The 15,324-nt window shown below is 35.7% G+C and overlaps 1 protein-coding gene across 1 annotated transcript in view; it reads right to left on the bottom strand.

The window, feature by feature from the left end:
- The window catches only part of LOC146136839 (sushi, von Willebrand factor type A, EGF and pentraxin domain-containing protein 1-like), a 35,392-nt gene extending 21,528 nt beyond the window's left edge, over nucleotides 1-13,864 (bottom strand). The window contains exon 1 of the mRNA XM_083396267.1: nucleotides 13,777-13,864. Coding sequence (XP_083252393.1) covers nucleotides 13,777-13,864 — 88 coding nt within the window. The remainder of the gene's footprint in view (nucleotides 1-13,776) is intronic.
- Nucleotides 13,865-15,324: the final 1,460 nt, after the last annotated feature.

Here is a 15,324-nt window from a genome sequence, read left to right as displayed (position 1 = left end):
GTCCGATTTTTGTTTTATTCCGAAATATATATTTTGATCTTGTGGCTGGACCATTGGAGTCCTACCAGATACAACGAAATCATAGGGGCAAATATAGATCGAATCAATAAATATCACGATAAACCACTACAAAAATGTGTGCTCAATTCACGTTTTGATTTACTGCGTTGTGCGGTGGATATATTGCTTGATTTTTAATCGTCAATTGTAGAACTAGGAACGACCCAACACGGACATAATTTGAATGTAGTAATTAATAAAATTATTTATTTTAATACACTTTTCGGCCTCTTTTTTTAATACTAAGGACGAAACGCAAAATGCGTAAAAATCAGCTAACAAAAATACTGTTATTTGTAAGTGGACTTATTTTTGTAGTCAACCAACACTGGAACACATAACCGTTGTTTTCTATTTTATTAAACTCACATTTAAAGCACTAATAGCTAAAAACAAGGCACAAAAACATAATCAGAGTGTACTAAAGCAGGAAACTGTTAATATGTTTTTCCAAAATTGCACAATGTGGTGCGTAATAAATGTAGCATACGTAGTCGATAAAATCTTTCAATAAATTATCGCATTCCGGGTATTTTAAACGGCCTGTTAGGAACTATAACTCAATCAATGGGCCATTTTGGATATGATTTTCCAAATCTGTTTATTTTACCATGTGCAGTTTTAAGGCCCGTTTACACTACAGCTGCACTGAGCGAAGCTGAGCTGCACTGGGCGTGGAATTGTTTTCACTACAGCTGCAGTGAGTTGCGCTGGGCGTAAAAATCGCGACAAAACGTAATGTTTTTCTATAGCTGCACTGGGCTTGAGTTTAGCAAAGCGTAACTTTAAGCTAGCTGCAGCTGCTGCACGGGGCTTGAGTTTAGGAAAGCGTGAAACAGTATTGCTTTTAACTTATACCCAAACCGACACGCTAACCCACACCCTAACCCAAATAATGTTCGCTAAGGTAGGCTTTAGCAACAATAAAAGCTTTCAACCTTCTATTTACTGGGTAAAATTATAAACATCGCATTAACTTTCTTTTGCATTTCTAATATCCAAAACTGACCATTGTCATTCTGGCAGGATTTTTTTGGAATTTATTCCGCTCAAATTTTGCCTATTTTTAAATTGATTTTTGATGCGCATACCACATAAAGTGTTTATAGGCATTTTTTTTAAGAAAAAAATATTTCTATTTTTATTCCTTATTTTGGTTTGTTTTATTTTATTCCACCCACCCATTATAAAACCTTTATTACTTAACGAGCAATTTTTATTTTTATATAAAGAAAACAAAATATCTCTTTTCTTCAGCTTATATCTAATATTATTTAATTTTTTGGCTTCAAACTTATTGAATAATTTACCAGCATGATAAAATATGTCGCCGAAAACTCTTTTTTTGCAAAGGGTGCCAAAATTGAACAATAAACTTAACTTTAAAAATGTAATTTGTGATAACATCTTGAAGTAATCTAAATTTTGTGGTTTTCTAAAACGGTTTAGGAAAACGGAAAACTGATTAGTTATTTAAATTAACACCAACAGGCCATCCAAGCGGTATAACAACCAAAGGATCACGTTAACATCTGGTTGTTATTCTCTACATAACAGGTTTTGAAGAAAAAGTAATAGTGAAGGTTTTAGCAGGTCGACTCTGCCAGAGCATGCGCTTGTACTTCGACACGGAATTAACTGGGATAATTGTTAACTCCTAGAACCCTAAAACCGCACTTTTACAAAAAGGGTTCGTCGTTTCCGGCTATCTACACGTCGCTGTTGCTGACTGATAAAACCCTATTGTTCGAAATTAACCGGATGGCCCGTCGCGCCACAGATTATCTTATACTTCAGCAACAATTGTTTCCATCTCTAATCCAAAGTCTTTTTCATTTAACTATTTCACAATTATATAAGTTGGTTAACGTATGCTGGTTTTCAATATTTTTAGTGATTAGGTGCTGATGCAATATTACAGCCGAACAGACGATTTATAACTTCGTTTACACCATGGTAGCGATAGTGATTGATTGATAGGTTGCCTGATGCAAGTTTTTATGTTTTATTATTTTTCTTTGGTTTTATTCTTAACACACTAGAATACATCTTAGTCGACAATGCTGTAAAGTCATTTTGATGACCCCATACCTAGAACGCCCAGCTGAACGGTCTAAGTGTGGCCTATTTTATAAGTTGGCGAAACTTAGTTCTACATTGTTGAAGGAATGCAACAAGGCGCTTCACTAGTCATTTTCTGTGCGCATATCCCGCTGGTCAACACGCCGCCGCGACGCTTTGTCATAGGAGTAACCACCGCTCAATTATTCAGTATTGCTAGAATACATCTTAGTCGACAATGCTGTAAAGTCCTTTTGATGACCCCATACCTAGAACGCCCAGCTGAACGGTCTAAGTGTGGCCTATTTTATAAATTGGCGAAACTTAGTTCTACATTGTTGAAGGAATGCAACAAGGCGCTTCGCTAGACATTTTCTATGCGCATATCCCGCTGGGCCACACGCCGCCGAGACGCTTTGTCATAGGGGTAACCACCGCTCGCATTACGCGGCTTGTATTGTTATTCAACGTCACCGACGCAGATCAGCATAGTTCATTTGAAGTTAAGTTATTTGTTTGCTCAAAAGCAGCACGGCCAGAATTTAATGTTCGGTTGTAGTAATAGTTATATTTACAGGGGAAGACGAGGAAGGATTTTTCTGTGATTTAAAATAATATTTTTTGGCATAACTTGGTTCTGCAGCATAAAAGTAAAGACAAATAAAATAGTTTTCCGTACAATAGATTGTTTTTAACTTTTTAGGATTGCTAGAATACATCTTAGTCGACAATGCTGGATATAATCATTTTGATGACCCCATAGCTAGAACGTCTAACCGAACGATTTAAGCTTGGCCTGTTTTATCACTTTTCAAAACAGCGTTTTAGAGGGTCAAATCAACGACGGTTTTAAGAACTTTGCAGTCCATAGAGTTTTATAATTTTTTCAGCATAGTAATAATCAAACTTAAAAAATAACAGCGAACAATTTAAAAACTGACGCCAAAACTAGTTTTGGAGTATTACACACTTCAAGATATGTCGTTTTATTTTTTGGGAAATTTTCGTCAAAATCAAAGCGATTTTTAATAACTTTCCGGGCAATAGATTTTTTTTAATTATTCAGTATTGTCAGAATACATCTTAGTCGACAATGCTGGATAATCATTTTGATGACCCCATAGCTAGAACGCCCAGCTGAACGATTTAAGCTTGGCCTGTTTTATCACTTTTCAAAACAGCGTCTTAGAGGGTCAAATCAACGACGGTTTTAAGAACTTTCCAGTCCATAGAGTTTTATAATTTAAAAAAAATTGCCTTCTTTTTACCCTTAAAACTCGTAATATGAAAAAAGCGGAAATAGGCCGCTTGTAAATCGTTATGTTGGGGTAACCAGGTATGGGTCACTTTTTTGACTTTGTCGTTTGAATAAGGAACATTTTTTCTAGAAATGCCGAAAGTTTGAAAAAAATCTGTTGTTCGGAAAGTTTTTAAAAATTGCCTTCTTTTTACGTCCAAAACTCGTAATATGAAAAAAGCGGAAATAGGCCACGAACAGTTTATTATGTTGGGGTTACCAGGTATGGGGTCACTTTTTAGACTTTGTCGTTCCAATAAATAAAATTTATTTTAGAAATTCCAAAAGGTTGAAAATTCTATGTAGTGCATCATTAAATTGGTTTACAAGTAAAATATTTTTATTGTTTATTTTACATCATGTTTAATTTTTTCAAAAATATTTGGAAACATTTAAACGAAAAAATCATTTTGAAAAAGACAAAAAATGAAAAAAATCCTGGCAGGATGATTGTGGTCAAAACTGTACAAGATAAAAAAATCTGTAGTCTGCATCGCTTGGCAACGTTTCGTTATGCATGATTAGTCTGCGCATTCGCTGTTCGCCTGTATCCTGTTCTTATACGGTCCGCTTAAAGCGTCTAATTTCTAACACATGTTCTTACACAGACGCTTCAAAGCCCCGAATTATCCTAATACGAACGCTACAAGCGTTGAAAACAAATCGAATCGGGTGTTTGTTTTAAATGAATGAGGTATTCTTTTTGGGGGTTGCCCTGATGTCAAGAAGGGTTGGGATAAAATTTACGCAAATAATACGAAAAAAAATTGGAACGTTAGCCGACTGAGCCGTGCTTAGCACTGTTGGAGATTTTGAAGTCACCCGGTTGCCTTGTGGGATCGCGTTTTAATTATTATAGTTGTCTTCACAAACTATGCTTAAAGTGACAAAAGAAACGGTATCTTAGACAGAGAATAGCTTGTTCATTGCGAAACCGGTTTAATCAGTGTTGGCAGTTGTGACGCGGGGCGGTCAGCCACGCATGACTTCGATATTTGCATACTAGTTCTGTAATCACGCGGTTTATTTGCAGTTTTAAATGGCATATCTGGACGAATATGAACTGTTTTCTTGTTAAAAATTACAAACTTAGCGTTATTTTAAAACAACAAATGCCTCGTTAACCAAGGTTATCTAGGCTTACGCTAACCTCTGAAGTTCGCCAAAAAAATATGACAAAATATAAGTTTAATTTTCAGCAAACGTTATGCCTTATTGCAGGCCTTATTCCGATGAAATTACGACTTGAATTCAATTACTGTTCAAGTTGCGAACTTAACTTGGTTGTTATTAACTTAACTTGGAAGTTTACAGCAAAATGTATCCATGTGGCAATTAACCATTTAATCCATCGTCTATAGCTTAAACACTTACTCATTTCGCCAAGGTCGACTCATTTCGCCAAGGTCAAACCCAGTACAACACATTTACTTGTCACTTACGGCCAAAGCAACCCAGCATCGGAGCGTTGCATCCATCCGTACTACAGCAACATCGGCAAACTGTGCTTGGGCTTTTGATGTTACACTGGGTCGAAAACCAAGCAGGGCGCGTGTTCTGCACATAAAAACGTTTTTAATGAATACGCATTGACGACATATTGGTTGCTCGACTCTACACTTTAACTTATAGTTAAGTCGTACATCTAGCACCGACGGATGGCAATTTGTTTTTCAAGTTTCTGCCAAAAGTTTCCTGTGCATTTGTGCATACAAGCTACGTGCTTAAATTTACAAAATCATTTGTTGGGATCTTTACAGAAATGTAGAAAATCAATAACCAAAGTCACGCCTAATTTGTTTTTTAAGAGAAACGTCCCAAAAAGTTCGCAGCGGGGTTATAAACTTTTGTTGTCTCGCGAGTATAGGAAATAATTTCTGGTAAAAGTTTGTCTTCAAAAGTTTTCAGTCGATTATTATGGACAGCGATTAAGATAGGAGATTTTAAAGAGGACCCTTTTTAGACGATTTCTTGCAAAACTTGTCTGTTTGAAGTCATTGTCACAAGCTTCAGCCTGCTTGCAATTCTTGGTAATAAGGAAGTTTTGTAAGCCGACGGTCCTAACCTCGTTCTGGCATGCTTGCTGCAAAAATATACATGGTTTGATTATTGTCTCTGTGGCGACTAAGGCTTATTTTTATATTTTACAACAAGTCAAAAATTCCTTGCTCAAACGCATGTTAAAATACATTGTCGTTAAACCTTTAAAATAAAAGTTTATATCAAGAGGACCTACCTCATTTGCCCGACAGTTTTTCAGTACACCTTGCGTGTTGCACTCTTCATTGGTCGTCGCATTGACGCACGTCCAGCATTTCAAAGCTAAAATAAAAAAATCTAAGTCAAAAACGCCTGTTTTTTTTGCACTCAAATGAAAGCGCCCAAAGTAGTTTATATTTTTAACTACTTCAAAACACAGAACCAGAAAACCTGCCGTGGCCCACGCAAAGCAAAAAAAATTAAGGGTCCGCGATAGAAAAAGGATCCCTGCACTAAACCAAACAAAATGCAATCGTTACCTGACGCCGACAATAGAAATGTTGCAGCTAACGCCATAAAACAAAAAAACTTTATCATTTTTCCTCACTTGTCTTGTTTCCTCCGAAAAGAAAATGGTAAAGAATTCCATTTTTTCGCCACTCTTTATAGTTAACCAGCCCTCGGCTCGCCCAATAGGAGCCGGCCAAGTTTTTCGGGATGAAACCACTTGTGAAACTCGAATTGCTGCTTTTTGCGCAAGTTCCATTAAGCGACGTTTATTTCGCGTGTTTGTTGTAGGTTGGTTATTTCCAGTAGGCATAAACCCGATATTTTGTGAACGTAAGTGCACTTAAGTAACTGTTTTAAAATGATTTGACATTGCTTAAGTCGCTTTGGCAAAATTACTTGACCTGACTTAAGTATTTTGGATAAAGAACTTGTCTTGGACTTAAGTCATTGAGTCAAATAACTTGTGTTGAATTTAGTGTTTTTATCAGTGTTGTAAAAACAAAAAGTGCACTTAAGTCAAGTTTTTAAATGACTTGACTTGACTTACATCCTTTTACCAAAATGATTGACTTGGGTCTTTCGGACAAATTACTTGACTTAGACTGAGATTTGTTTTGTTAGTTTTTGAAAATACTTCATTGGGACTAAAATTATTTTAACATGACTGGTTTCCAACACTGCGCTTAATCAACAAGTTAGTGTTTTACCAAGTTTGATCAATATTATCAAGGTTGTTTGTTATTTAATGCCAATATTTGCTATCAAATCAACGTTAATAATTATAATAAAGCTACCATTTGACTAAAGTTATCTAGGCATTTTTACAGGGTCATGTAAAATCAAATCTTTGCAGACTAGCTGAGTCCCAATCAAAACGCTATGACAAAAAAACGCGCATCCAGGTTCTAAAATCGACAATGACGGTTTCAACAAACACAACAGTAGGGTCGGTTGTGAGTGAATTGCATAAAATAAGTAAGGCGTTATACAGTACTTGACAATGGTTTCGCAAGATTTACCTTTTTCAAAGTCACGCGATTTGCTTGCATTTCTGGCATTTGAAGTAAATGTTTTTAACTTTTAGATGGTCCAGAGAATGTGCCGTAACGTTCGGCCGTTTTAATAGTTTGTGCCAAATGTATTCTTTTAAAAAGCACTTCGTCACATTTAACACCAAGATACAGTAAAAATAATCATAGAGTAATGACGTATTTTTGATCGGCTTTTACGGTCCTATACTTTTTGTTCAAAATGTTGTGCAATTGTGTCGGAATGAAATATCAAGTGACGGACATTCGCTTTTTTATTTTTTTTTATTTTTATTTTTTTTATTTTTATTTTTATTTGTTTTATTAGGCTTCCGCATTACGATAGAGCTTACAAGCAAAATTTGTTGAAAACTGGTTTTGTATTTTTCCAAGTTTATAATTTTATTGTAAATAAAAACGAAATATTTTTAAATCTCGTGCGAAAAGTTGAAAGGTGCAATATAAAGTTTGCTTATAGTTCATTGAACCAAACTGGTTAATTGTATTTGGTTGTGAATGGAGGATTTTTACTGCGACTATATATTTTGAATTTTTGCGCACGTATGTTATGCAGCGACGGCAAATTTCCTATATAATAGGTTTTTAATTAGTCCCCGCGTCAAAAACCTCATTGTTATAAAGTAAAGCGGTTATTTTACGACTACTGAATCGTGTTAAGCGCGACATGTTTTGTGAGTTGCAAACACCGTAACACCAGCTGTCGCCTATTTAATAAACCGGTGTGTTTCAAGATTGAATCTGTCCCACCACTAATTGAACTCTATGTAGAAATAGAGCGCCGTTGGCTAAATAGCATTCTGACGGGCAAGGCTGCTTATTACGCCGAGTCTTGGTTCGACAAAAGTTGCGGGAAGCAAGTGAACTAGAAAGTTCCTGGTATCAGAATAAGCAATATGATAGAGGCAGTTGCGGGAAGCAAGTGAACTAGAAAGTTCCTGGTATCAGAATAAGCAATATGATAGAGGCAGTTGCTGGAAGCAAGTGAACTAGAAAGTTCCTGGTATCAGAATAAGCAAATATGATAGAGGCAGTTGCGGGAAGCAAGTGAACTAAAAAATAAAGCTCTTTCTTCCTAATAAAAGCTCTTCTTTAATTGGTTTGCCGCCGGATATGTGACATTTTCTAACTTCGCGGAAGTGTTTTTCAACTCTCACCTGTATTTTTAGCGCGATTTTGCACACGACGTAAAATCTTCCAATAGTTCCAAATAAGTGTTTTGCGCAGGGCGAAGGATAAACTGAAATGGATTTAATCAAAACTTTTTTTCTGAAAGGGAATCAAGTCATGCCTTGCGCGATTTCCAAAAACTTATTACATGTTTTAATAATTTAATTAGTATGGTGAATATCGCCAACAAATTTGCGAATAATCTTGCCAATTCGCTTGCCGATAAGGCCTTCAACGTTCTAAAGCAGGGGTTATTAAACTTTTTGTATCGCGGAAATTGAATCCTTCTTAGATCAGCGGTTCTCAACCAGTGGGCCATGGCTCACTGCTGGGCCATAAGAACATTTGAGGTGGGCCACAGACCAATTTAAAAAAGCTAGCTTTAGTTTCATTTATGTCATTATATATAATTTTACAGGAATAATGGCTTGGGGAGGAATTAAAAAGGAATGTAAATTTATTGTTTAGTCGCAAGTATCTCACTAATGCACGGTTGAATAAATATTCTGTTTTGAAATATGTTCTGCTGTGTTTTGTTCTACACCTATTTTAAAGTTTTTTCTTTCATAAAAATTCTATTGGGTCCCGGATTTTTTTGCAGCGTAAATGGCTACGAAAGAACAAGGGTTGAGAACCACTGTCTTAGATAGACACTAATAATTCAAATTGGCCTTCGCGGACCCTCTAAAGTTAGTTCACGGACCTTCATGGACCCCAGATTAAGAACCCCTGTTCTAAAGGTACATATTTGTTTGCAGAATATACATTTTATAACAGACGTCGTTAACCTTTAAAACGCAGTTTATAACCTTTGACTAACTGTTAATGACTTATTATGACAACATTTTTGTATAATTAAGCGGTAGATAGTTCAATGCTACATAACCTGTTACTTTATAATTTCTCACAAAGGGTTTGTTCGAGTTTTAGGAGTCAACTATTTTTAGGGGGGCGCAAGCTTTCTAAAATATTGAACTTTTTATAGTGATTTTGTTAGTTTCATATTACGTTTGGTGTTAATTCTGATTTCAAGCTGCCCTATGCTTTAGGTATTAAAATTACACATGTGTGATAATTGTGTTGTTGGGCAACTGAATAAATGATTCATGTATATCATTTTTAATAGTTTTCTTTTTTAATAGTTTCTCTTTTTTTTTTACTATATACTGTTTTGTTGACATTTTAGCACAACGTCTCTTTGAATATACCATTGCATGTTTTATGTTTATTCAAAATAAGTGGCGCTTAGTGATTATCGTATTGTTAATCGACGCCGGTGGCTGTATATTCAAAAAATCAGATCTCTCGTATTTATTTTCATTCTAAAACTATATGAATAAATTAGCAATCACGGCTCAATGGTCTTGGAAGTTCCACTCCTTGTGATAGTTTTGTGTAATAAGCCTAAGGCATAATATAAAGTTCCTATCTACATACTTTTCTACTCGGAGCATTTGGAAGCTCCGATTTTGAAGACCAAATCGACCATTTAATGGTCTCGATATAGCTTTCATTTTACTCGTTGGAGCGTTATACATTTACCTGCTCTAAGACACCTCAGCAAAGGAGCGTTGCATTTATCAGTGTTGCAGCAACATCGGCACACGGTACTGTAAGGATGATCGAAGTTACACTGGGTCGGCCACCAGGCTGGTCGTATGTTCTGCAAATAAGGTAGCTCTAGTAAAATATGAGTTAAAAACACAGTTTTAAAAAAATACCTATAAATCAGTCCACGTATATACTTGCATTTTAAATTTGTTCGATTTTTTATCATTGGTTCCCAACTCTAAAACAGCTACTAAACCACAATTACCGGCTAAATAGCGGCTACAGTGAGCAAACTGTTCGTGACATTGAAAATAATAATTAATTTTACTTGCAAGTTCTTGGTTTAACAATAACTCACCGTAAATCGACATTAGTAATTTTGCCTTCGATGTTTCGACAGCTTGGTGATCCCGATTTTACTGTTTGAAACTTACCTGTACATAATTGTTGTCACACGCGGTTGCTTGCTTGCAGCGTTTAGTGATACTGAATTCTTTACCGTTTCTTCTCAAATCGTTTTCACACGCTCGCTGTGTGTAAAAAAAACTTTTTTTAGTATTCATCGTAGCACCACACCAGAGTTGGATCAATAACATTAATTCAGTTCAACTACAATTACAATTACTTCCTTAAATGTTTCAATTACATTACAATTACAATTAGATTAAAACCTGTAATTAATTACATCACTTACAATTGATCCAACTCTGCACCACACGGCGTTTGTGATGCAACTTATCCATTTAATTACTTTACAACAGTGGTTTAAATATACACCGAATGACATCGCAGACTTAACGAATCTGTCGATCAACGATGCAAGCAAGGCAGGTTAGAAAAACAACTATAATCTGCCACGAGGTGCGAACTTACGACCTCCATGCATACCGGCACCGTCGCCCTACCAACTATAGGCTACAGAGTCTTAGAGGGGAGCGGGTCAAAATCAATAATGACGCCTATATGCTTGCTACATTCTGTTAGTACAAACAAGCTCACATCGAGGGGATCTACATAACCATACCATTCAATGATAAAACACACACATATGTGGTTACCACAGTGATCTTGCACCTCGAAATCTAGTTTTAGACCTAGTTTTAGATTACAGCTTTCGTATCATAGTACAACAAAAGCTTCACAGGGTTTAGAAACCGTTAGATCACAGTGTATGAACACATACATGTGTGTATCTCTCACTGGTTTAAATATGGTTGAACTTTCACATCAATTACAAGTTATGATCTATTTTAGATGATTTTGCCGGTTAGCCTTTAAATTTGTTGACAAAGTTGAGGCTGATTTACTTCGTTTCTTTGGCACGTTGTTATTTCCACACAGGATAGAGCTGTACAGGATAAAATATAAATTATACAATCGTAACAGTAGTGTACTGTCCATACGACGTTTGTACATTACAGAAGCGTGTCAAACCTCTTAGAACGCGCAAAACGTCATTGTTATAAGTTTGCACGCTGTTGTCTTTGGGCCGGATCATACCTTCTAGACTTAAAGGACTTAATCACGTAAAACTTTGATTCCCTAGTACGTGTCCTTCAACATATAAACACAATAAACCAAATATGATATTATACATCGAAGATATAGAGAGGTTTAATATAATACTTGCAAAAAATGTATTTCAACCGGGCCATTATTAAGCTCTGAGTCGTCTGATCAACTCAAAATATTTCATTAAACACTGTGGCACCTTCGGAAATTTGGCTATGAAAGTTTCTGTGGTGTCCCCATCTCTTGGTGCTCTAAACAAGTGCTTATTTTGCTTAATGTATCTAAAATTTTCGCTTGACTGGGAAAGGTATTGTTTTGATGTCACTTTGCTATAATAACATTTCCGCTACGAAGGAGCTTCAGCCAGGATAATGGACTTATAAAACGTTATAAAACAGATTGTTAATTTTACTAAAAGTTGAAAAGGTTCAAAATAACGCGTTCGATCTTATTTATTTTACTTCATTAATTTTTGTATCACGTTCTATAATAGTTAATAATAAGAATAAAATTAATTTAATTTTTTATGAGATTTCCATATAGTCTATATTTAAACACAAATTGATTGTGCTGAGATTAAACCTTCTGACAAACGCACAGTTCGAGTAGCCGACGTACAAATCGTTAGGACTTTTCTATTCACATTTTTTATTATCATCTTACGACTAGAAAAAATCTGTTTTCAACCGTATAAGCAATTTACATAACTTCAGGTATAATTGAAAGTGCAATAAATATTAACAAAAACTAGCTCATTAAATGCCAAATGTAAAATGTTTGTTTGAATATTGTCGTAATTGACAACTTACTGATCAGTTTTATTCCACTTATTACGAGACATTGTTATTTTTGCAAGACACCTGACGTCATGAGTGCGTTTACCGGAGTTGCAAGCGTCGGCAGTTTTTAAACTGCAAACTTGCGAAACCGAAATACATATTAGCACCAGTTACCTCACCGACTTAAAACCAGGCAACCCAGTTATATCGCTGTGCTGTATATATACTAACAAAAATGGATAAAACGCCAATAAGTTAATCCTAACATTTTTCACACAGAATAGCCTATCCGTCTACTAAGTTTTCTGATTAATTATAGTTAATCATACGCCGAATTGCGTAAAGCTCATACGCGTGTTTCACATTATTGACAGTCTTTCTTATAGTGTTTGTTTTGTTTCTTTTTATTAGGATAATTTTGATCGTTAGAATAAACCATCTGTAAACCCGACTAATCGTCTCTTTGCCACATTCTAAACCAATTCGTATTTACCGACAGTGTTTAAAATTAAACTTGTGCCGCCATACTGCTCGGAACAGTTTGGGCTACTTTGTCAGTTAATAATTTACGTGAGAATATTCATAGCAGTTTATGCATAGCTAATAGAATATAGAATTCGGTTGTCTATTTTCATAAAAATATAGAATTTCGTTAAACGTTTTTAGTCAACCTATTCCTTTTAAACACAATAAGCTGCGAACCGCGTAGAAACGATATTTAGAACGCCAAAAACAAACTATTTAGTGCTATATAGTTGCGCACTGCGGCCTATATATATTTAATAACGTAAGATGTATTAATCATTAGGTACCAAACGAAATACAAAATAAAAGCACTGTAGATTTGTCTAACACACGTTTAATGTATATAAAGCTTGAAATCCATGACAAACGTTACCACATTAATGCTAATCTTCTAGCACCTTAGTGGTAGCTGTAAAGGTATTTCTAACGCAGTGTATAGGGTGAAAGTAGAATAACTTTCTTTTTGCAACGATAAAAATATTCTTACAGGAACGCATGAAAATGATGAGAGGGGACGTCATAATGTTGCGCAATACCGGGATGTCCAAAACAAGTAACCTGGCGTTATCGTTCGTTGTTATGCACAAAATATACAACTGTAATCTTAGTTAAAATGCATTCAAGAATTGGTATGAAAGGAAATTGTGGCCCGGCGTACGTGTAAAAAATATTTTTTATTGGATTGGCGGTCAGTTTTCTGAACATCTCGCGACCACAAATCGTGACAAGTAGTGTGCAAGGTTAGATTTTAGTGAGTTTAGTAGTTTCTTAACAAACAGTTTATGATTAATGTCGCTTTTCTTAATAATTATCTGTAATAGAAATAGTCATTGTAAGATACTGTTGCTCTATAAATTTCTTATTGTATGTTCTCACATGAATTCATCAAAATGGCAATTTATGTATAAGAATAAAACAAAAAAAACAATAAAAAGTTCATTTATAGATTAACAATAGTCTTATTTATATCATAAATCGTCCCTGCAGACCCACTTTGTTACCCATTGGAATTACTTTTCTAACGTGATTTTTAACCACTTCTTCTGCTTTGGCTGTTTTTGCTGTATTCTGTAGCTTTCTTTATATTGAACGAAAAGTGGCTGCTCGCACATCACCAAGAGACTTAATTGCATGTTAGAATTGTTTATTCGCAAGCGCAAAAGCCGGTTAGTTTCTTCGAACGGGAACCGATCGAGGCACGTAACAAATGTTTTGCGCTAGACTAGATAAAGATAGTTTTACAGCGTTAACTATAAAATTTAATTGTTAAGTACAATAGAATTACAATGAAGCTGCTCGATGAGATATAGTTTGTTGCTACATATAGAGTTAGCTTTCTTCGATTCCAGAAGGTTTCCAGATGGTGGAAGCATATAGCCTTGCAAAGTTAACAATAATTGCTAAAGCGACGTATCTAGGATTCCTAGAAAACAAATGCTTTTGTTAAAAGTAGAGCTTATAAGACTATGGTCAAATAAACCTTATAAAGACAGCATTTATTTTAACTAAATAGTGTAAGGATGTCTGATAATATTGGATCGAACTGGATGTTCGATGTCAAGTGGTGGTATCGCTACTCGTCCGATACTATAGGGTTGAATCGGTGCCGACCCAAAACCAAATAGTTCAAATAAACTTGCCGGGTAATTTGCAAGACAACTGACGTCATGAGTGTGTTTGCCGGAGGGTAGTATCTCATTGCAAGCGTCGGCAGTTTTTTAAACTTGCGAAACCGAAATACATATTGGCACCAGTTACCTCACCGACTTAAAACCAGGCAACCCAGTTATATCGCTGTGCTGTATATATACTAACAAAAATGGATAAGACGCCAATAAGTTAATCCTAACATTTTTCACACAGAATAGCCTATCCGTCTACTAAGTTTTCTGATTAATTATAGTTAACTATACGCCGAAATGCGTAAAGCTCATACGCGTGTTTCACATTATTGACAGTACTTCTTATACTGTTTGTTTTGTTTCTTTTTATTAGGATAATTTTGATCGTTAGAATAAACCATCTGTAAACCCGACTAATCGTCTCTTTGCCACATTCAAAACCAATTCGTATTTACCGACAGTGTTTAAAATTAAACTTGTGCCGCCATACTGCTCGGGGACCACGCTAGTCTACCCGAGTCTATAGTCCGGAATGTGCATGTGCAGAACTCCCTTCAAAACAGACAAGGCCGCAAACTATAAATTTGACCATCAAAAGTAGAATAGCATATGGTGGGATATTTTCAAAACAAGATTTGTGGGTGTATGCGTTACAAGAGAGATAATTTAAAAAAAAATCATAATTGCACAGTTGAACATTTAAGCGCACCTTTGTCCGAAGCGCTGTTTATATTGATATCGTAACATAATGCAGTTTTATTCGGGTCAAACTATTGGGTGTTGACATTTAAGCATAGTATGTATGCTTAAGTAACACAGCTCTCGATTTATATCAGAACAACTGTAAAATAAAATTCACATTTGCCCTTTTCAAACCCACATTGGTAAATATGAAGACGAACATATTCAAAAAATAAAAATACCGATACAACTTGGCGTCGGTTTGTTCCAGTGAGGTTTATCTCCGATCTGGATGCAAGTTGTTGTTGTCTCGAACGCATTTAATATATAGCCTGGGTTGCAACTGAAAGTGCAGACGCTGTCGAGGAAGTTCCCATTTGTGCAGGACACGTCGCCGTTGGCTCGGTCTAACTGTGGCGACTCACACACGATTGCTGCAAAATAAAGAGCGCAAATTTGTTCGGGCAACTTTGATCCTGGTCAAGAATTTCACAGTTGCTGGAAGCGAACCTCGGTCGGGTTGCAAATAT

The sequence above is a fragment of the Ascidiella aspersa genome, chromosome 8 (genome assembly GCF_963924565.1).
Source record: "Ascidiella aspersa chromosome 8, kaAscAspe10.2, whole genome shotgun sequence".
NCBI classification, from domain to species: domain Eukaryota; kingdom Metazoa; phylum Chordata; class Ascidiacea; order Phlebobranchia; family Ascidiidae; genus Ascidiella; species Ascidiella aspersa.
The sequence above is the reverse complement of the archived record's forward strand: the minus strand, read 5'-3'. Positions and strand labels throughout refer to the sequence as shown.